Source organism: Triturus cristatus, chromosome 1_1, assembly GCF_964204655.1.
Source record: "Triturus cristatus chromosome 1_1, aTriCri1.1, whole genome shotgun sequence".
NCBI lineage: Eukaryota > Metazoa > Chordata > Amphibia > Caudata > Salamandridae > Triturus > Triturus cristatus.
Genome location: NC_140579.1, coordinates 103322499 through 103345337, shown reverse-complemented (window position 1 = coordinate 103345337; position 22839 = coordinate 103322499). Strand labels below are relative to the sequence as shown.

The 22839-nt window shown below is 49.4% G+C and overlaps 1 protein-coding gene across 1 annotated transcript in view; it reads left to right on the top strand.

Moving 5' to 3' along the window:
* The first annotated feature begins 11898 nt into the window (after nucleotides 1-11898).
* Nucleotides 11899-22839, top strand: part of LOC146869641 (sialidase-1-like) — a 121107-nt gene continuing 110166 nt past the window's right edge. The window contains exon 1 of the mRNA XM_085609010.1: nucleotides 11899-12212. Within this exon, the coding sequence (XP_085465136.1) occupies nucleotides 12030-12212 (183 nt within the window). The 5' untranslated portion in view covers nucleotides 11899-12029. The remainder of the gene's footprint in view (nucleotides 12213-22839) is intronic.

The following is a 22839-nucleotide window of genomic DNA, read 5'->3' as shown; positions in this document are numbered from 1 at the left end:
GTGATCCTCCCACAGTACCCCCTGCTGTATGGGCGACCAGGGTATCAGGTGAGTGCAGAGTCCACTAGCACAGACTGTGTCCCTTTTTTGTGACTGTGACTTCTGGCATTGTGTCCAGGTGTGACACACATGCAATGTACTGTAGGAGGGGTCCCGGGAGGGAATGCCTGATGTCTCCCTGCCAGAGCATGCTGTGGTGCATGTCTGCCGTCCTCACTTGCATTGTGTTTACTGTGACAATCACTGCATGGTGCATGCCACATTCTGCCTGTCTTATCCTCCTGAGAATGTAGCCTCTACAGTCCTCATGTGATTATGTGGTCAGCCCAGTGTGACAGGTGACTGTACCCACAGATGTGTGTTACTTCTGTGTACCTGTGCTGAGAGTGTCCACATGATGTGTTCGTACCCTGGACATCGGTGTGTGTGTAAGTCCCCTGTCATGTGGGTGGGTGCATATGTGGAGTGTAGCACCCGGGCTGCATGAGGGATGGATATACCCTGCCCATCTGATGTGAGCAGGGAGCAGTGCTGTGTGTCTGACGTGTAGAGCCAGCCCCACACCAGTGAGCCCCCCCCGTCTAGTGGCACATGTGCAGAGTGAGGTTTGTAGCTGCATTTGGCAATGGCAGGTGAATGTCCTGTGCCTGTGTGTGTCTGTGTACTCTGCTGAGGTAGCGTCAGTGGCCTGTGGCATGTGACTGCTTTGAGGTGCTGCACATAATCCTGGTGTAGCTTGTTATGCACAGTGTGAGCCTGGATCATTGATTGTGTCGTTGCCCTCATTCCACCTGTGTACTTTCAATGGCACGTACTGCTTTTGCCCTTCCCCAGAGGATCATGTCCCTATGACAAAGGTGCAATGCGTTGGATGCATACTATGCCTTGTTGTAAACAGCAAATTTGTTCTAATATGTGTCTCTGTGACATGTGCCAGGTGTATTGTTGTAGTGTCACTTGTTCATCCTCACAGGTAGGCGCCTCTGCCAAGAAGCAGATCTGGATGAACGCCGTCAGTGCTGTGAGGAGGACGGAGGGTCGCAAGCGGCGCCTGGCCCAGGTGAGAAAAAGCTGGCAGGATATCCGGTGCTGGACGCGGAGGATCGCACGGGTCCTGCTGGGGGACTCACCTGAGACCCATAAGAACCGCGGGCGCCGCCGTCTGACCCACATCCACAAGCGTGTGCTGGCGGTGGTCTTTCCAGACTTGGACAGGCGCTTACAGGAGAAGCAGCAGCAGGAAGGGGGTAGGTACATGTGTGTTTGTTGTGTGTCACCAGCATTTGTAAGTGCACAGTTTCATGGATACACTGCCAGGGTTTAAAGGTGCTGTGCAGATCCTGTTACCCACAGTATAGCGGTGCTCTCCTGCCTCCCTTCCCCTCCTTGCAATGTGTTCCCTGGTCTGTGTGTAGTCACTCCTTCACAAGGTTATCTAGGCTGGCAGTTTATCCATGTGAACAATGCCTGTAGCATCATGTGTGGGTGTGGTGTGTAACAGGTTTTGGGACCTTGCCTGTGCCCTGTCCAGTTCAGTACTTGTGGGTTCCATGTCAGTTGGCACTGATGCTGAGTCCAGACATGGGAGTTAGTCTCTCAAGTGTCATGGCTTACAGCACGCATGTCCTATGTTGTGGCCTGTGACATGATGTGCATGAGTGTGCGATACGCATAGTGCAGGGATGGTGGCGTGTGTTGCAGTCATTCCCATTCAGGACCATGGAGTTGTGTGGCCACTACTATCCCCTGGGGCATGTTTTCCTAGGTGTCATGTGTGTCATCACAAAATGTGGACACTCTCAGTGTCTACAGCATAGGTTGTGCTCTGTGCCATTGTCCCCTGGCACCATGTATATTGACGTCAAATGTAGTACAAGTGTCCACTGTACAGCCTGACCTGATTTTCCTTGTTCATACTCACGGTGGCCAGTGCCTGTGTGTCTTGTTACAATCATCTGATGATGACCATTTGTACATGATTATTTGGACAGGCGCACCTTGGGTATTTGGTGTCCAATCTTGCATTTATCCAGCCCATGTGTATTTCACCCAGACTAAGAGATGTAAGTGCTTCCTGTGTCTCAACAAATTGTCTCATGTAGGGGGTGGTTGGTGCGGGCAAAGCCTACATGTCAAAACCTGATATCTCCTTGCTAGGTCTGGCCAGTGTGTGATGTTTGTCTGGACATACACTCAAGGTGCAGTGAGCCAGTCATGGTGGGCATGTTTTCTGTATTACCTATGCAGCATGTGCCTAAAGTTCATGGATATGGTCCCTGCTCATCCCTATTTTCGGCAACGCTGTGTGGTGCAGATGCAGTGCTGGATTGTCCCCAGAGCCTGGCTCCTCTGTCAAAATCCATTTCATGTCATTTGCTATTGTGTCATGCTCTCCATAGTTTTTCAGTGGCATGGTGGGTCAACCAACTCTGTGTTGCAGGGCCTACATATGTACCTTGTTTTGTAGATGTTACTCATCTTTCTTTTCTGCTATGCACTGTAACCTATGTAGATTGGACTCATGTGACATATGTATACAGGTGTATGATTAATTGCTGTCTCTTCAACTCGCCCACAGCATCGTCAGGGGACACGGAGGGAGACATCAGCACAGACGGAGCAGAGGGACCGAGCACCAGTGCCAGCGGTGACATCTTGGCTGGCACATCGAGTGGAACTGAGGCGGAGGGGAGTGAGGCCGAGGACCTGTCCACTGCCACCACAGAATATGAAACTGACGGGTCCGAGGATGAGCTCTCCGAGTGGGCGGAGGCTGCACCAGCAGCTGACAGCGGCACAACATCTCTCCCCGCCCCCTCCATTGCCATCAGCTGCCTCCCACTTGCTCGTGTCCCTTCCCAGCGTGCCCAGTCACCGCATGTCTCCTTCCTGCCAGGCACCGCACCCCCTGCCCTTGTCTCCACTGCTGCCGCCAATGCCGAGTCTGTGGACATCCAGCGGCAGTTGCAGGTTGGTCAGGCTGAGATGCTTAATGTCCTCCATGGCCACAGCCAAGTGCGGAACAACATGGAGGCATACTTGGAGGGCATTTTCTCATCGCAGGCTGACCAACGCAACTTGCTGAGGTCCATTGACTCGACACTGACTGCAGCAGTGGGTCTCCTGCAGCGCTTCGTCCAACCCGCTACCCCTGACCCATCCACACTTCCCACTCCCATGCCTGTCCCACGTACACCCAGACGTCAGCATGCACCCACCACAACAGACACAGGCACCACACCAGCAGGGAAGGTCAAACGCACACCTCCTGGCACGCACACACAGGGTGAAGTAGGCACACCCACTGGGTCGGGGGGCAAACGTAAGACACGCAGCCAGAGTGGGAGTCCGCATTCCACAAAATCCACTCCCTCCAAATCCCCTCCCCTCTGCTCTCCTGGCCACAAATCCAGCAAAGACTCTTTCATGGCCGCTCTGTCCTTGAGCCCCACAGTGACACCAACCCGCAAGCGGTCAAAGGAGTCCCCGGTCAGGGTGGTTGAGTCCCCCCCCTGTCCACACCCTCCCCCAGTGGCGCTGCGACCCATCCCTCCGACCCCCCCCCCCCTCCTTGGGGCCTGTGGTTCCTTCGGGTGCAGGGGAGTCGCTGGAGGACCTTGCTAAGGTGTGCAGCGCCATCCTGACCTCCACCTTTGGCGCTGCTCCACCCCCTGTGGTGGAGTCCTCCGTCCCTGCACCCACAACACCTACCCTTCGCCCTCATGTCCCTGCGGTGCCTGGTCCTTGCCCCCCACATGATGCCCCCCCCCCCTCTGGAAGACAAAGGAGTCTGACTGTGCAGGCAAGCTAGGGGACATGCGTCCCACTGTGTCTCCCACCTGGATCAGAACTTTGGATTGCCCTATGGGCATTGTACATTTTGAACTTTCAAGGGACAAACAGATTTTTGGATGCTGAATAAAGCAATTTCTTTTTCCTTAGTACACTACTGTCTGTCTGGTATTGCTGTTGGTGGACCTGCTCCATTATTTTGGGTGGTGGTAATGTGTTGGGTGTGTGGGAATTGTAGTCTTGTGCTGGTCATAGGGTGGACCCTGGTATCTGTGTGCCATCACAAGCTGTTGGCTACATAACTTTGTTCATGTAAGCAGTTACTGCATGGTGACATCGTCCCAAGGTGTGTTCCTTCCTCTGTGTGACCTGACATCTTCCCTGCAGGGTCATTCCAATATGTGGTGCTGAGCTGTGTCTACATTGGCTGGGTGTGTGACGGACTCGTTAGACTTGGGCCATGCATGCTGAGCGATGTCTCCACCTGCATCATTTGTGGCGTCCTTGGTGGTCACTGTACTTGTGTATGTAGACTGTGGTCATGACTTCATGTGGACATGTTTTATTTTCTGCGCTATGCATGTGTATACTCCCAGCCTCGCACACATGTGGTACATGTACTGCAGGATCTTTGTGCACCTGACTGACATTTGTGGGCATTGGATCTGTGGGTACTCCACCCTTTTCTTTGCAGGGGCACTGCTGTGAGGGTTAGGCACCCACCCCTCCTGTGTCTGGGCACTGCTGGGAGGACTCTGCACACACCCCTCCTGTGTCTGGGCACTGCTGGGAGGACTCTGCACACACCCCTCCTGTGTCTGGGAACTGCTGGGAGGACTCTGCACCCACCCCTCCTGTGTCTGGGCACTGCTGGGAGGACCCTGCACACACCCCTCCTGTGTCTGGGCACTGCTGGGAGGACTCTGCACACACCCCTCCTGTGTCTGGGCACTGCTGGGAGGACTCTGCACACACCCCTCCTGTGTCTGGGCACTGCTGGGAGGACTCTGCACACACCCCTCTTATGACTGGGCACTGCTGGGAGGACTCTGCACACACCCCTCTTATGACTGGGCACTGCTGGGAGGACTCTGCACACACCCCTCCTGTGTCTGGGCACTGCTGGGAGGACTCTGAACACACCCCTCTTATGACTGGGCACTGCTGGGAGGACTCTGCACACACCCCTCTTATGACTGGGCACTGCTGGGAGGACTCTGCACACACCCCTCCTGTGTCTGGGCACTGCTGGGAGGACTCTGCACACACCCCTCCTGTGTCTGGGCACTGCTGGGAGGACTCTGCACACACCCCTCCTGTGACTGGACACTGCTGGGAGGACTCTGCACACACCCCTCCTGTGTCTGGGCACTGCTGGGAGGACTCTGCACACACCCCTCCTGTGTCTGGGCACTGCTGGGAGGGCTCTGCACACACCCCTCCTGTGTCTGGGCACTGCTGGGAGGACTCTGCACACACCCCTCCTGTGTCTGGGCACTGCTGGGAGGACTCTGCACACACCCCTCCTGTGTCTGGGCACTGCTGGGAGGACTCTGCACACACCCCTCCTGTGTCTGGGCACTGCTGGGAGGATTCTGCACACACCCCTCCTGTGTCTGGGCACTGCTGGGAGGACTCTGCACACACCCCTCTTATGACTGGGCACTGCTGGGAGGACTCTGCACACACCCCTCCTGTGTCTGGGCACTGCTGGGAGGACTCTGCACACACTCCTCCTGTGTCCGGGCACTGCTGGGTGGACTCTGCACCCAACCCTCCTATTTCAGGATATGTACGCTTAGAACATACACGGGTGTGGGTTCGCTCCATGCATACGCGGGTGGGGGTGCGGTCCGTACGTACACTGTTGGGGTGGGGGTACGCTCCATACATACGCGGGTGAGGGTACGGGTCGTACATACACGGTTGGGGTGGGGGTACGCTCCATACATACGCGGGTGAGGGTACGGGTCGTACATACACGGTTGGGGTGGGGGTACGCTCCATACATACGGGGTTGAGGGTACGGGTCGTACATACACGATACACGTTGGGGTGGGGGTACGCTCCATACATACGCGGGTGAGGGTACGGGTCGTACATACACGGTTGGGGTGGGGGTACGCTCCATAAGTACGCAGGTGAGGGTACGGCCCGGACATGCACGGTTGGGGTGGGGGTACGGTCCGTACATACACTGTTGGGGTGGGGGTATCCTCCATACATACGCGGGTGAGGGTACGGCCCGGACATGCATGGTTGGGGTGGGGGTACGGTCCGTACATACACTGTTGGGGTGGGGGTACGCTCCATACATACGTGGGTGAGGGTACGGCCCGGACATGCACGGTTGGGGTGGGGGTACGGTCCGTACATACACTGTTGGGGTGGGGGTACGCTCCATACATACGCGGGTGAGGGTACGGGTCGTACATACACGGTTGGGGTGGGGGTACGCTCCATACATACGGGGGTGGGGGTACGGTCCGTACGTACACTGTTGGGATGGGGGTGCGCTCCATGCACACGGGGTGGGGGTACGGTCCGTACGTACACTGTTGGGATGGGGGGTGCGCTCCATGCATACGGGGGTGGGGGTACGGTCCGTACGTACTCTGTTGGGATGGGGGGTGCGCTCCATGCATACGGGGGTGGGGGTACGGGTCGTACATACAGGGTTGGGGTGGGGGTACGCTCCATGCGTACGCGGGTGAGGGAACGTCCCGGACATGCACGGTTGGGGTGGGGGTACGGTCCGTACATACACTGTTGGGGTGGGGGTATGCTCCATACATAGGCGGGTGAGGGTACGGGTCGTACATACATGGTTGGGGTGGGGGTACGCTCCATACATACGGGGTGGGGGTACGGTCCGTACGTACACTTTTGGGATGGGGGTGCGCTCCATGCATACGGGGGTGGGGGTACGGTCCGTACGTACACTGTTGGGATGGGGGGTGCGCTCCATGCATACGGGGGTGGGGGTACGGTCCGTAAGTACTCTGTTGGGATGGGGGTGCGCTCCATGCATACGGGGGTGGGGGTACGGTCCGTACATATCCGTACCCACGCTGTTGCATGCTTGTGCGGGCCGTACCCAGGCCTTTGCCACGTGGGTACAGCCGTCCCGCCATTGTTGGGGTGACGTAGGTGTGGGCGTGGTACGACTCGTACCCACGCTCTTAAGGCGTGGGTACGGGACGTACCTGTATTGTTGTGTTGCCAGTTCGCGTCGTCAACCACTTCCGTTGTGGCGGACGCTGGCTTTGCTGGACACGCCCCCACCCCCTCGTAGTGACCAGGGCCTGGGGGTCAGGTATGTCCAGGGCATGTGTGCTGTGTGACTTGGGTGGGGGTTTTGTGGCCTGCCCCTGCTCCTGCCCACCCCTTCCCCCCTCCCTTTGTTGTTCTGACCTTCTGCGGCATCTGCGTCGGAACCGGTAGAGGAGGTCGACTGCTATGAGGGCCGGGATGACACGTAGGTTTGGGTCCATGTCTGTCCGTCGCGTGCAGTACTCCTTGTTCGCGTCGTCCTGATTTCCCGGCAGTTTTTGGCTGCCGGAAAATATTCTCCGTGCGGGATGACGTTGGTGCGAATCGTACTTCCTGGTTCGTGAATGGCAGACTGCGTGCGTCCCGACGTCACGTCGGCGCTTTCCCGGATCACATTTGTATGTATATTTTCGTCGGTCGGTGTTTTGTACGATTCGTACGGAAATAGTATTTCCGTGCGAATCGTACTTCCATGTTTGTATCTTGTTCCGACCGGGTACGCGTCTGACGGAGAATATGCTCCGTCCGACGGTTCGTACCCGGTTTTTACAGGATCGTAATCAGCACCAAAGTTGTGAAAAAATAAAAATACAGGTGTCAATCTTCCATTAAAACGCACTGCGCTGCAATGTTTTTTGGAAACACACTGCACGAGGAAAAAGTTCCGGACCCCAAAGTGCTAGAATGGTTTTCATTCAGCATGGGGATGGACATGAAAGAGGCCGGGAGTGATTTACAACTGACCTGTAAAGAATGCCAAATAACTTCAACCAGCAGTTTTCACTGAAACCTTCAATGCAAAACAGGAAATCTTCGCACCCTGGACCGAGAATGAGAAAGGCTTCTGAAAAGGGACCTGGCTCTTGCATGGATGAAAGTGAGCTCTTAGGCGTCCTATGGAGTCTTTACATGAAAACACATTGTAGTTCCACCCATCCGTCCCAGTCAGAAGCAGTGCTGCCCCTGTGAAGCCGGGATGTCTATTTGCTTGCATCACCCCCAGAGGAAGTGTCGTTGAATGCTTTCCTATATATGGCAGGGAAGTGTGAGTGGTATGAAGATCAGGGAGGAAGAAAATAGTGTGATGGTCAAAGACAAACGCCGGAAGATCTTATTTTCACCGGCAACCTTTCTACAGGTGAGTTTGCAGGGAATGGTATTTTTGGAAGATCTGTGTGCATAAAGGCGAGCGGGGTTTAGGAGTGACTAAAATAACAAGCATTGGTCACGCGGTCGCGGCCGCGAAAGTGACGCGGCCGCGAATGACAAAAACATTAAAATAAACAAGCATGGGCCACGCCATTTTGTTGCCATAGCAACAAAATGCCGCTTCGCTGTTTTTAGGTCGAGGACTACCGGTCTGCCGAAGGCAGAACCGGAAGTCGGAGATTTAATGTTTTCTAGAGTGGCTATTTAGCCCGCCTCTCTTTTAGCTTCTCCTCCATTGGCTGGCTTCCTAAACGGAGGCCAGCCATTGGAGGAGAGAGCCGTCCCTCCAAATAGGCTCCGTCTTTTTCAGATTCGGGGGCGTGTTCCTTGCTGTTCTTTCCACTTTTTAGCCACGCCCTTTTACAACAGCAGGAACACGCCCCTGAATCCGAAAAAGTTTGGAAGCTCCCATCCGCCATTTTTTATCCATCGTCTGGCCGTGAGGATCTTCTTGCTGTTGCTCCTGCGCGCTGCCCGCCGCCCGCCTAGTTAAGCCCTGTATCTTAATCAGTAACCACGTTTCCATCTACTACTCGTGTGTCGCCCCAGCGCTGCATCCTCCTCGCTTCCCTGCACACCGGGTTTTCACGCCGTGCCTTTTGTTTGCGGTGAGTGTAGTTTCTTTGGGCCCAAGGAATGGCAGCGATTGAGTGCCATAATTCAAGGCACAAACCGTGGGTAGGAAAGTGGCAATCGGATTAAAAACAGAACCGGGAGACGATGGTAGAGAGTAAACAAAGGTAAACTGGAGACGGCATAAAGTGTATGTGAGTGCGTGTTGCAGCGGCCTTTAAGACTTCATAAAGTGCGTGTATGTGCGTGTGTTGCAGCGGCCTTTGAGACTTCATAAAGTGTGTGTGCGTGTGTTGCAGCGGCCTTTGAGACTTAATAAAGTGTGTGTGCGTGTGTTGCAGCGGCCTTTGAGACTTCATAAAGTGTGTGTGCGTGTGTTGCAGCGGCCTTTGAGACTTCATAAAGTGCGTGTGTGCGTTGCAGAGGCCGTGGAGAATATGAATACACCGTGCGCTTGTGTTGGGCGTTTTTCAGATTTCAGTTCATGTTGGCCGCACTAAACCTCCTGAGCAGCACAGACCCGTTGAAGACTCTTCTCCCCCCCCCCCCCTGTTGGGAGCCAGCCCTATCGATCCTGCCCCCCCCCCCTTGTGTGGGTTCAGGAGGGCCTGGTCTATTCATGGCCGGAGGCGGTAAACAGCCGCTCCCATGTGACCCTCCCTCACCTGGTTGCTCCGGAGAACACGTCGAGCTGTGAAGTGAGCAAACATTTGTTCCTTCCGTGCACAAAGCCTCCGATTTCCGCCCCGCTCTCCTCCTGCCCCCTCCCCAGTCCGCGCTCCTCCTGCCCCGAGTCCACCTTCCTCCTGCACTGTCCTCCTTAAAGAGCCCCGCTGCATCTCAGACACATGGTAGTAGGTACTAGTGCAAACAGTGGTACTCTGGGTCGCCGGGGCTTTAAGTGCTTTAAAAATAAGTGACGGTCCTTGAAACGGGCAAGGTCTATATAATCATGATCGTGGCTTAAACATGTTCACTAAAATTCCCATAGAGTACCACCCTACCCACACATTTTCATAGAATTGCAACTGCGACTGGCATACGCGATCATGGCTCTGTGCGCTTTCTAAAGAGGCCAAGGATTGGATGAGCACGTATTCTGAGCACCTTTTTGCCCCTGACAGACACTAAGAGAAACTGGCGCTGCCTTCAGCCACAACTCCCATGCACCCTGTTGTAAACACCTGCAGGGCCCTCATTTCCAGCTAATCACCAGACAAGAGTAATCGTTGTCAGAAAAAAAGATACTTTCCTTGGCATCCTGGCAAAGCTTCACAGCGAATGCCAGTTTAATGTTTTGTGCTGAACTTTGCATCAGTCTGATACATCGCATTTTGCGTTGACTAATGGAACTGTATTTAGAGCTCGCTCTTGTCAGGCCATGAATGAGGGAAATCTCAGAGCCGGGTATTAAGCAGCAGAAAATATCTGTTGAAGGAGCTGCAAGTTTCTTTTATGCATTTAAATAAGTGCAGATTAGTTTGAAGTGTGTTGCTATACGCTAGCAATGCCTTCTCGCGTTCAGTTAATGGAATATGGCATGCTCTTTTTACACGTCTGAAAGTAATGTTCTTGGAGAAGCATGCGTAGCTGGAAGACAAATGGCAGGAAACAGCGGGAAGTTCGTGCAACAGAAAAATGACTCGATCTTCTGTCTTTTTTCCGCAGAAACGATGCCCCATTAGTTGGGGCTTTTGGTAGGGAGTTTGTCTGGGCATCGGATAGGGTCTCCTTGTTGAACGGAAATGGGTTCATTCTGGCGTGTGCTTGGAGAACGCTGTGTTCCCAGCCCGACTGCACTCACTTCTCCTAAGAGGCTTTCCTAAAGAAGGGAAGGCCACGCCAGCTCCCCCTGCTGCCAAATCCCAGAACCGTGCAGCCTTTGTCGCCTTTCATCTAATTGAGTTGTCATGCTGGCTGCCGAATAAATAGTGAGCTACCATTAAGTAGATTGACTTGCACACTGGTTAGCGACTTTCACAGTCGGGGTGTTTTGTTCTGACGATTTGGATTAGGCTGGCTGTCTCATGTATGTTTGGGTTCTTTCATAACTCCGGCATTTTAGCCCCACTCTCTCAAAACATCACTACCTCACTCTCTAGCTCACAACCTCACAACTTCACTCTCTCTCACTCACTACCTCAATCACTCTATCTCACTACCTCACTCTTTCTATCTCACTAACTCACTTTCACTCTCTTTCACTACCTCTCTCTCTATCTCACTACATCACAACATCACTCTATGCTTATATATCACTACCTCACAACATCCCTCTCCCTCACTACCTCGCTCTCTATCTCACTACCTCGCTCTCTATCTCACTACCTCGCTCTCTATCTCACTACCTCGCTCTCTATCTACCTCGCTCTCTATCTACCTCGCTCTCTATCTACCTCGCTCTCTATTTCAATACCTCACTCTCTATTTCAATACCTCACGCTCTATTTCAATACCTCACTCTCTATTTCAATACCTCACTCTCTATTTCAATACCTCACTCTCTCTCTGCTAATGCAATAGGTATCACATATGCAAAAAAAAGGTAATGCCAATAGAAATGACAATGCCATTTATTTAGGGATACAAAAATGATAAAAAAAATAATTAGCAATACCAATAGCTCTACCTATAATATTGCCGAGACCATTGCATTGTAAATGCTTGTTTTTTATGTCCGTCCCCCGGGGCACAAGCAGGCATCCACTTCTGTCATTTTGCTCACATCAGCCGTCCTCACAGAAGTGGATGCCTGCTTGCGCCCCGGGGGAACTGCAGGACAGCCGTTAGCATTTGCAATGCAATAGGTCTCGCATTTATGCGAGTTTGAGCTATTGACATTACAAATGACTGCCTTTTATTCCTGTTTCAAAAACAAGAATAAAAGGCATTGCCATTTGCAATGTCAGTAGCTCAAACTCGCGTAAATGCGAGACCTATTGCATTGCAAATGCTTGTTTGTAAATGAGGTCTAAAGGGACCCTTATTTCCCTGCTCCCCCTGCAGGCAGCAGTAGCATCTACAAGCTGGCCGCCTGTTTGCACGGAGGTAGGGTGCCAGGCACTTCCGCGTGCAGATCAGCTGACCCAGGCCAGGGATGGAGGTGGGGAGGAGACAGAGAGCAGAAGTCTCCCACCAGCGGTGTCACAGCTCTTGCAGCCAGGGCTCACTTGAAGAGCGACATGGAATTCGGAGGGGACCGAGGGGCTTCGCTGTGCCCCCGGAGCTTGTGTGTCACCAGCTGCAGAGAACTCGAGAACCCCCTAGTGCGCGCCCTAAGCCCCCACCGGCTGCCACTGACGCCCCTCTTCCTCGGTCTGATTTTCGCTCTGTGCACCTGCCACGGGTGGGCAGCCTTCACCCAGGTAAGGGGTGGGGGGAGGGGGTCTTTAGGACTAGGATTTGGGCACATGTATCCCTGGTTATTTGTGCCAGTCAAACAGAGTGAATCCTGAGAGAGGTAGCCCTGGGGGTTTTTGTGTTCATTCAAGCATGACAGATTTTGTTGTGATGGTGATTAGTGAAGCATAGTATGCTGTCCTCGTAGTATGTGTCAATATCGACGTAGGGTGCGTGCCCCCAACAAGAGGAAGCATTGAGAATAACTTTGAAAAACAAGCATTGGCATAGCCAATAGGTCTCGCTTTTGGGACCTTATAAGTATTTAGTTATGCAACTGTTCTGTGTGTGGTTCTGTGTGTGATTGTAGTTGTGTGTTTATGATTGTGTGTGCTTGTGGTCTTGGGTGTGGGTGTGTGTGTTTGTGTATGTGAGTAGTTGTGGTTGTTTGTGGGTTTGTGTGGTTGTGTGTGGTTGTGTGTGTGGTTGTGTGGTTGTGTGTGTGTGGTTGTGTTTGTGGTTTTGTGTGTGGTCGTGTGAGTGGTTGTGTTTGTGGTTTTGTGTGTGTGGTTGTGTTGGTGTTTGTGGTTGTGTGAGTGGTTGTATTTGTGGTGTTGTGGTTTGTGTGGTTGTGGTGTGTGTGTGTTTGTGTGGGTGGTTGTGTGTGGGTGTGGTTGTGTGTGTGGTGTTGTGTGGTTGTGGTTGGGTGTGGGTGTGTGTGTGTTTGTGTGTGTGGTTGTGGGTGGTTGTGTGTGTGTGTGTGGTGTTGTGTGGTTGGGTGTGGTTGTGTGTGTGTGAGTGGTTGTGTTTGTGGTGTTGTGGTGTGTTTGTGTGTGTGGTTGTGTGTGTGGTGTTGTGTGGTTGTGTGTATGGTTGTGGTTGGGTGTGGTTGTGTGTGTGTGAGTGGTTGTGGCTGTTCCCTGGCACTTGAAGTAGCCAAAGGATTAGGCGTTATAGATTACCGTTGCGCAGTTGTTTTCATTGCGAGCCTCCAGGCCTGTAATATTTTATATATCTTTCATTAAGAAAAAGAGCAGAGGAAAGGCTTTTTTTTCTATTTTTATTTAATTTTTATTTCTATCTTTTTGTTGTTGCTTATTTTGTGAATTGGCCACGGGGCTATCTTGGTAGGTCCTGGCCCACCCTCTAGAACCGGGCAAGTCCATAGACTGATCCCGGGGTGCCAGTGTAATGGAGAGAAGCAAAGGCACTCTGGCCTATTGTCACTTCATGTGCGTAAGAGAAACTATGCTTTGGAGGCTCGTCTCATCTACCTGTGTACCAAGAGCTGTGCATACATATCTAGATCTGTTTTTGGGAGAAGTTACACAATCAATGTAAATATCACTTACTATTGTTTTTATAGTGCTTGTTTTTCATCCCAGTGTAGGGTGTCAGTGTTTTATGTCAAATACACATTATACAGAGACAATGAATCAACCAATTGTCCAAATGAATGTACAGAAATGTTGCACAACACGAAGGTTAGAAGGGGCACAGGCCTTGCTGGGACTGTCTGCCATATGGAGACTGATTCTAATTCACTGGAGGGCCCAGGCCAGTGCCACACTGTTGTGCAGGCAGCAGAGTTGGTGCTTGAGGTGCTGGACCCTCTCCCACCCCCACTTACTGGTGACGGCCAGACTTTTAGGAGAGGGAGACCTTTCAGGGCGGGAAGCAGTAGGTGCCATGAAGTCCATCGCAGGCTGAAGGGCATGTAATTAAGCCCACCATATTGGTTGGCAGCATTGGAAGCGGGTCTGGGCCAGCCAGCCGGTCAAAGGACTGAATAATTGAGGCCCAGGCATTTCGGGAACAAAAAGATGTTGGTTGGGGCACTGTCAGCAAACTTCAGCAGAGGACGACTGGTGACAAACTGGGAGCAAGGAACACCAAGGCGCTGTGAGCGACCGCTGCGGGGGCACACAAGGGGCAGCAACTGACTGGAGAGAAGGAAGCGCACCTGGAGGATGCGTCAAGGAAAGACATAATGCCAAAGAACAGTAGGGCTGGCATCTAGAATCCCTCAAGAAAAAGAAGGCGATCATGACAGCGACTCAGCAGCACCAGAGACGTGACCGGAGGCATCTCGTCTTGGGAGCAAAACTACCCCTAAAACTGCGAGCCGCTGTACACCGCGATTCCAGGAGCTCGCCATTGCAATCACATAGCACGATTGATCTCATACTTACACTGCCTGATCACTAGGGTATGGAAGCCTGCGAGGAAGTGCAGAAGAGGAGGCACACTGCGAGCTTCAGAGCCTCCCACCTGGATTCAAGCTAGCCTGCCTGATGAGGGGTGAGACCCTGAAACTGGTCCCAGGATGCTTGTTTCTTGTCCAGGGAGGATCTGGCCTGGCAGTTCGGGCTGGACTGTTCCCATGAGGCACAGGGTCAAGACTGATTTGCATATGGCTGAATCTGAACTGGGGTGGCGGAGTGAGCAGAAGAACAGAAGTGGCTTCAACCCTGATCCAATAGTGACTGGGGTGAGTGTCTGAAGTTTCAGCGCTCTGTCCATCGTCTCTTTGTGTTTGCGGTGGTTGAGCTAGCCAGAGCAGAAGGAGACATCCATACCCAGGACTGGTTCATGAGATGGGTGCTGGGGATGACACCCTGTGGGTACGTGGCAGAAAGGATCCGAAGCGGCTCATGGCAAGCCAGCAGGTTGTTGTCACAGCAGTACAGAAAGATAGGCAACAAAAGAAGAGGAGGCAGAGGGCACTCCGTGTGGCGAACGCAAGGAAGGTCTTAAGCCTGGCTTCTGAAGCCATCACGATTTTGTCAAGTGGCTGCACTGCAGTCCATGCCCAGCTGTTGCCAGTGAAGGATGAGAATGAACAGTGCTTAACTGCATGGGTCAGCGCAGCATGGGACTTGCAACCAGGAGGAGGAGGGGTGTGCTAGCAGGGTGCCTGCAATAGCATTTAGTTACACTTGGCATGTGTATTGGCATTATAGTGGGGCAGCCAGGTTATGCACAATTGGCGTAATTGGCATAACTCCTGTGAGTGATCTATTTGGAAAGTCCGATTTCGCCAGCAGTCACAATCAACCAAGAGCCTCATATGTAAGCACGGAACCCGGTGCAGACACACCATTGGCTGTGGTAGGTGTTATGTTATGTTATGTTACAGCCATTTATAGAGCGCAACTGTTACCAAAAGGTGTCCTAGCGCTTGGAGAAGGCCCAAAGAGGGACCGAGTCAAAGGGGGGAACACGGAGGATCAGTTAGTGAAGACCAAGGTTTTTAATGTCTTTCTATATACAAGGATGTAGGTGGTAGCGGAGACAACTTTATTTACCTGGTCCCTGCAGCTCAGTTTGGCATCTAACCACACTCCCACATTTTTAACTTTCCCTACTGGCGTGGGGAGCTGGCCAAGATCTACCGGCCAGCAGACTGGTGTCCATAGATTAGGATTATTGCCGAAAAGAACCACCTCCGTTTTACTAGAGTTGAGCTCTAGACAGTTTTTTGCCATCCAGCCTCCCACGGCGCTCATACAATTTTGTAACCTTAATGAAGTATTCACAGAGCCGCCTGGAAATAGTTTAACCACTATTTGGGTAACCACTATTTGGGTATCATCAGCATATGAGGTTAATGTAAACCCAAATGATTCAACAAGCGGAGCCAGTGAGGAAACATAAACATTAAAAAGGGTCGGGCTTAATGATGATCCCTGGGGAACACCACAAGGCAGAGAAAATGATTCAGCTTCAAACTCATCCAAGGCTACGGTTTGTACTCTATCTGTCAAAAAAGATTTAAGAAGTTTCCAGGCAGAGCCCTTGACTCCTACTTCCTGTAGACGTTCCATCAGTATACCGTGGTGGACGGTATCGAATGCCGCTGAAGTATCCAACAAGATCAGGGCGGCATTCCCTCCTTGGTCCAAAATATTCCTAATCTCTTCGGTGGATTTTAAAAGCATGGTTTCAGTGCTGTGGCCCCCTCTAAATCCGAACTGAGTTGGGTCCAAGGCTTGTGAGTCTTGCAGAAACTTATTTAGGTGGGCATTAATATTCCTCTCAATGACCTTCACCGGGATTGGGATTCTAGATATTGGTCTAAAATTATTGGGGTCATTGGCATCCAAATTAGGTTTCTTCAGTAGTGGCAAAATTGAAGCATGCTTCCAGTCTCTTGGAAAGTATCCATCTGAATACATAGTGTTAAAGATGGAAGTCAGTATTCTTGAGACTGGTTCTACCGCTAACATAATTACTGTACTTGGGCATGGCTCGAAAGGAGAGCCTGACTTTATTTTCAATAATAGGTTAGTTATATCTAGTTCTGTTAGAGGGGCAAAGTTAAGTAGAAGTGGGCTATTGATCTTAGTTCCTGTGTGAGAAGTTGCTGGACTCTGAGTGTTTTCACAGGTCGAATCAGAGAAGGTAACAAAGATGTTATTTACCTTCTCAAAACAGCATTTAGCGATCTTATTACACAGCTCTTGACTAGCTAAAAAAGTCGGGGAACATGGATGAGCTAGAGTTTTCACTATTTTAAAAAGCTCTTTAGAATAGTTTTTTGCTGAGTTAATTTTATCAGTAAAATAGTTTTGTTTTGTTTTTTGCAGCAAATGTTTATAAGCTAGTTTTATAGACCATTCTGTCCTTTTCCTTGTAGCCCACCCTCCACTTTCTTTCCAAATGCTTACACGCAAGTTTCTGATCTCTAAGTTCAGAAGAGTACCAGGGAACGGAGGGTTGTTGTCTGGTAAGACAGAGACATTTCAAAGGTGCAAATTTATTCCCTGCAGCTGCTAGCCAATTTGTATATACATTAGTAGCCTCGTCCATATTTCTTGGTACTGGTGGTAGGGTTAATGTAAGATGTTGCTGTAGTTCCCTTGAGTCTATCTTATTCCATGATCTGGTCGCTGAGTTTTTTTTCAGAGGTTTTAAGGCCACGCGGTCAGGCAAGATAATCTCACTAATGAACGCCAGGTGGTCTGACCATGCCAGAGGAAGGATATTTAAAATAGATATGCACAAATTGTTTGAAAACATGCCATCTAAAGTGTGGCAAGCTATGTGAGTTGCTCCACTCACCAGTTGCTCTAGATGTGCACCTCTCATCAACTCTATCTATCAGTCTTGCCTGAGCCAGCACGCATGCGCTGCTCTGCGAGGCATTAAGTAAGGGCTTTTGAGCTCTGAACATACGCTGGTGCGTGTGTTTTTTTTTTCTTAGCCCACAATTGGCCTGTGCATGTGTCTTTTGTAAAAACACAGCACGCAATTGGTGCAAGGTGGGTGATTGTCCCGCCTTGTTTGTTCGATGGCCTAGGGTCCTCGGGCGCGAGCTTCAATCTTATCTGTCTCCAATTATCGCGTTGGCGGTAATTGGAAACAGATGGTGCTCGCGCTGGCCTAGCTTTTTACAGCAACGCGTGCGCACCACTCCCGGGCTTGTCTTAAAAGCTTTCACTTTCGTGAAAGTTTGCAGCCTCGTTACATCGTGTAATTCAGATGCGGAGATGGTACCTGTCTGGCTCAGCTGTGGGTCATTGGAAAGAGCTCTATCGGTGCGCTTCTTTCCGCAGCACATTTAGCGACATGTTCACTTTATAATTGCCCTCATCATTGAGTTATTGAACCATCCCTGGCCATCATGCTGAAACTAGCCTAGCACCACGGGAGGCCGTGACCAGAATGGGGCACTGGTGTATGTCATGGCTGCCCACCTGTCTCCGAGAGCAGCCAGGCGCCTGCAGGCCCCCGGGGAACATGGCCGAGGCAGAGTGTCCTGTCCGGGCGGGCGACAGATACTGGCCGCACTTCAAGGAGTCTCGTAATGTGACTGTAAATAAACACCTGGGATTTCAGACTTCGACACATGTCGGTCATGCATGGTCGATGCATGTTGTGGGGGTAGGGAGTCCACGTGGGCAATCGCACACAAGGTGGATAATCCCTTCCTCCGTCATCCCCACGCCCTGCGAGGCATATACTCTGAAAAGTCCATATTTCTCGGCAGGTATTGTGTTTAGCTTGCAAAGCTCCACACCTCGGCTCATATATTACCCGGTGACATGAGAGAGAGAGAGAGAGAGAGAGAGAGAGAGAGAGGCGCAGGTCAAACACAGCGCGCCACATTTGTAGTAACTTTGTGCAATGTCTACAGCTGAAGGCCTTGTGTAGGTGACAGAACAAGAGATGCAGATCTCCCAGCGGGTGCCACGCGCCACCTAACCACGGGTTCTTCTATTGCGGTGGCATTTTATTTGGTGCCAATATGCTGCCTGCCTTGTAATGCAGCTCCATGGATCAGTGAGTTAAACCTCAGCTGCCATAACATGCAGATCACAAGTCTGATACTTTAGACTCTGTCTTCCGTCCTTCCCACTGTAGGAAATAAAGTGTCTTTAATCTGGGCAATACTAAGACCTTTCCTTGAGGGCGCTTACAAACAGTACCTCTGATATGAAGTGCTGTGTAAAACATGAATGTGTGCTTTATTATTCTGATTCTTATCGTCACACTTCACATCTTACATTTGAACAAATCAGCAAGTGGACAGCTGAGAAATAATTTATTTAAGAATTAAAATAATGTGTGCTTTGAAAATATTTGCATATGACGACTGCATTCATGGTGTTTTGGGGGGCACAGTATTCGATCCAGACACCCCGTCCAGGTTTCTACAGCGACTCAGAGCTCCAGACTACATAAAAAAGAAATAGTAATTATTAAGATCCAAACACTGATAGCCTTCTGATAAGTTTATTCTAACAGCACGGCAGTATGTCCTTCCAGGTGAAGGCTTCCCCAGTAACTGATTACACAGGCATACATAAACAATTCTAATACAGAACCTAGAATGCATTGTACATGCTAATCAAGCGCATGCCACCCAAACAAAGCGCATCCACTTAAAGCTATATACACAAACTATAACACATTAAGAGAAAGCAGAAAGGTAAATAAAATAAAATTTAAAAAAAACTGAAAAAAAAAAAAAAATACAACTAGACATAATCATTCAATTTTTTAGGAAAATACTTGACACGGTTGGAACATCTGGTTTTGTAACCAGCAGAAATATTTTCATCCAACACTCTTGAATCATCAGACAAACAACCTTTGTTATCATGACAGTGGTCTGTCCCTTTAGACAGGTTTGCAGGAAAAACACTTCGCATGTTGACAGGACACTTTGCTACCCTCCTAACATTCCAAACCTTGCCATCTTGAGTGGCAACAGAGTTCCTAAAAACTCTTTTAATCTGAATGGGTTTTCCAAATCTATTAGCTCCTTTACTGATTAAACCAGGTTTTAAGATTCTAACCCAATCACCAACTCTGAAAGATGGTAAACGAGTTTTCCACTTTTTATCAAACCACTTACAAGTATTTTGTTGTTTGTTCTTTACTTTATAAGCTATATCCTTAACACACTCACTCCTGAAACCCTTTTTGATACACTTTTCTCGAAACCACCAGGGACAAATCTTAGATGCTGGTTCTCTTCCTTTTAACAACTTGAACGGGCTAACCTCAGTCGTGGTATGAGGAGTGATTCTATAGTACCATAACTTTTCTCTAACTCTACTCAACCATTCCCCACCACATTTCACATACTCAACAATGTAATCCTTCAAAACTCTGTTAAACCTTTCCACCTGACCATTTTCGTGTGGCCCATAAAGAGAAGTGAACGCATGCCTAATTCCACATTCTTTCACAAGATTCTTCATCTCCGAAGATGTAAATTGCACGCCGTTGTCAGTTACCAGATACGATGGACAACCTTCTCGTGCAAAAACTTCTCTTAAAAAACTTAAAACTACATCAGTTGTAATTTTATTAACAAACTTTACTTCTGGCCACTTGGAATGGTAATCCACCAAAACCAAAGCAAATTTAAACTTCTCTGGAAGCATGTTAAAAGGGCCAGAAATATCAAACGCTAACTTCTGCCATGGTTCTTCTGGCCACTCCCTGACTACACGATCAATAAATTTGTCGACTCCTGGCCACCAAAATTTTTTTCTAACTTGACGTTTCATGGAGGAAATTCCAGGATGTGTTTTATGAGCTATTTTAAGAATGACATCTTGCATACCTTTTAGGGGGTATACATTTACAGCTCTTAAAAAGAAACTCTCCTTCAAATTCCAATTCTCCCGCAACCTTAAACAACGGTAACAACTCAGGTCTAATCTGATGTTTCCTTGGCCATCCTTCCATAACATATTTTTTAATTTCTAACCAATCCTTATCCTTTTTAACACATTCATCCCACAATGTCTCAGTAATCTCCTGAAACTGTTCAGGCATAATGTCACTAATGTTGAGCACAAAATCTTTTTCTTTAACAACATGCACACCATTTTGGACACATGGTAATCTTGAAAGACAATCAGCTGTAACGTTTTTCTTCCCAGGTACATATTCCGTTTTAAAATTATACTCTTGAAGTCTAGACGAAAGTCTAGCAATCCTAGCAGTAGAATTCCATCCTCCACCGGATGACAGGATGCTAACTAAAGGCTTGTGATCGGTTCTTAACGTGAACTTGCTACCCCATACATACGGCTTGAAATGCTCAATGGCCCAGACACAAGCAAGTAATTCCCTTTCGATCACAGCGTATTTCCTCTCTGTCTCGTTTAACGTTCTTGAAGCAAAGGCCACGTTCCACTCTTCCCTACCATGTTTCTGTGACAAAACCCCCCCAACTCCATAAAGACTTGCATCCACTGTGATGATGCAGTCTTTTCTTAAACAAAACGGTTTCAAAGTGGGAGCGCGAACTATATCATGTTTTATGTTTTCAAAAGCCTTCTGTTGACTGCTACTCCACATATAATTTGTATTTTTTCTTAGTAACTCTCTCAAAGGTTCCATTTTTGATGCAAATTTATCTACAAATTTACTATAGTACTCACACATCCCCGCAAAGCTCAACAATTGTTCTTTGTTTGTAGGAGCTGGGGCATTAATGATGGCATCAACGTTAGATTGCTTTGGAACAACACCATCACCTGACAGTGTGTCCCAAATACTCTACAGACTTCCTGTACAACTTACACTTGTTTTCTTTGAGAGTAAGGCCATTCTTTTCTAACCTGCCACAAACCTCTTTGAGGTGTACATCATGTTCTTCTTCGTTCTTAGAAAAAACTAAAATGTCGTCTTGAAAACATTTAACATAATGATCAATATCTCTAAACACTCTAAACATAACTCTTTGAAATACGGAAGCGGCAGATGCCAAACCAAAAGGCATCCTTGTGTAGCGATACAAACCCTGAGGAGTTATGAAAGCTGTCAAATTTTTAGACTCTTCAGCTAAACTGATCTGATGGTACGCAGACCTAAGATCTAATGTTGAGAACACTTTTGCCCCTTCCAACATTGACACGACCTCATTGATGTTGGGAAGACGATGGCAGTCAATTACAATATTCGAGTTTAACCACTTCAGTGCCCATGGCGAGATGGTCTCGTCATGGAGCGCGGTTGCGCTGTGCCCATGACAAGACTATCTCGTCATGAACCCCGCCCGCTAATGCAACGCCCGGCACAGGGCGGGGAAAGGGCGGGGCACTGAAGAGGTTAAAGCCCTTAGGTCCACACACACCCTCAAATTTTTATCTGCCTTGCGTACCAAAACTATGGGTGAAACCCATTCAGACGACTCAATTTCCTCGATAATACCTTCACTGGTAAGCTCTTTTAACATATCTCTGAGTTCATCCCGCACATTTATAGGTACACCTCTCAACTTTTGTATAACTGGTCGCGCATTCTCTTTTAGTATAATCTTATGTTCAAAATCCTTGAGTCTTCCCAAACCATCACTGAACACATTCCTGAACTTGTTGATCAAGTTCTTCACTTTGCCATCAGGATCTAAAACCGCCACCTCTCCTTTTTGGAAACAATCCCCTAACATAACCGGATCTAAAGCTCGTGGATTTAACATGATACCCAGTTTCCACTGATCACGCCATCCTAGAACATTAACTCCCTTAACAGCGATGTACAATTTTATTTCTGCACCCCTTCCTTTAAAATATAACGTGACACTGAAATACCCTTCCATATCGATCCTTGTTCCATCAAAGCTTTCTGCAATCACGTCACTGGCATGTAGTTTCATGCCTTTACTCACTTCTTTTAGTTTTTCTTCAAAATATTCTTTTGAAATTATCGTCCATGGTGATCCTGAATCAGCCATGAGTTGTAATTGCACGTGTAACACTTCCACCGTACATTTAGGAGACTCCAATAACTCCCCCTCACTTACATTTCTGCCCATAATGGACACTACAAAACCTCTCTCACACTCAGCACTATCTAAAGTTCCTTCACTTTCGACATCACTGTGACTCACTTCATTTCCACTGAGTGTCGATACTGTCCTAGGAATAGAATTTGACGAATTATTCCTTCTATTCTCTCTGCAAACACTGCTAAAATGACCAAACCTTCCACATTTCCTGCGTTCTCTGTTAATAGCAGGACAACCTGTAAAAGACACTATGTGCGTTTTACTCCCACATCTGAAACACACACACTGACCTCCAAAATTCCCATTACTTCTAAATGTATTACTACCACTATACCTGTTGCTAAAAACCCTTTTTTGGACAGCGTCTGGTTTGCTACTTCGCACCTGAGTATAATTCT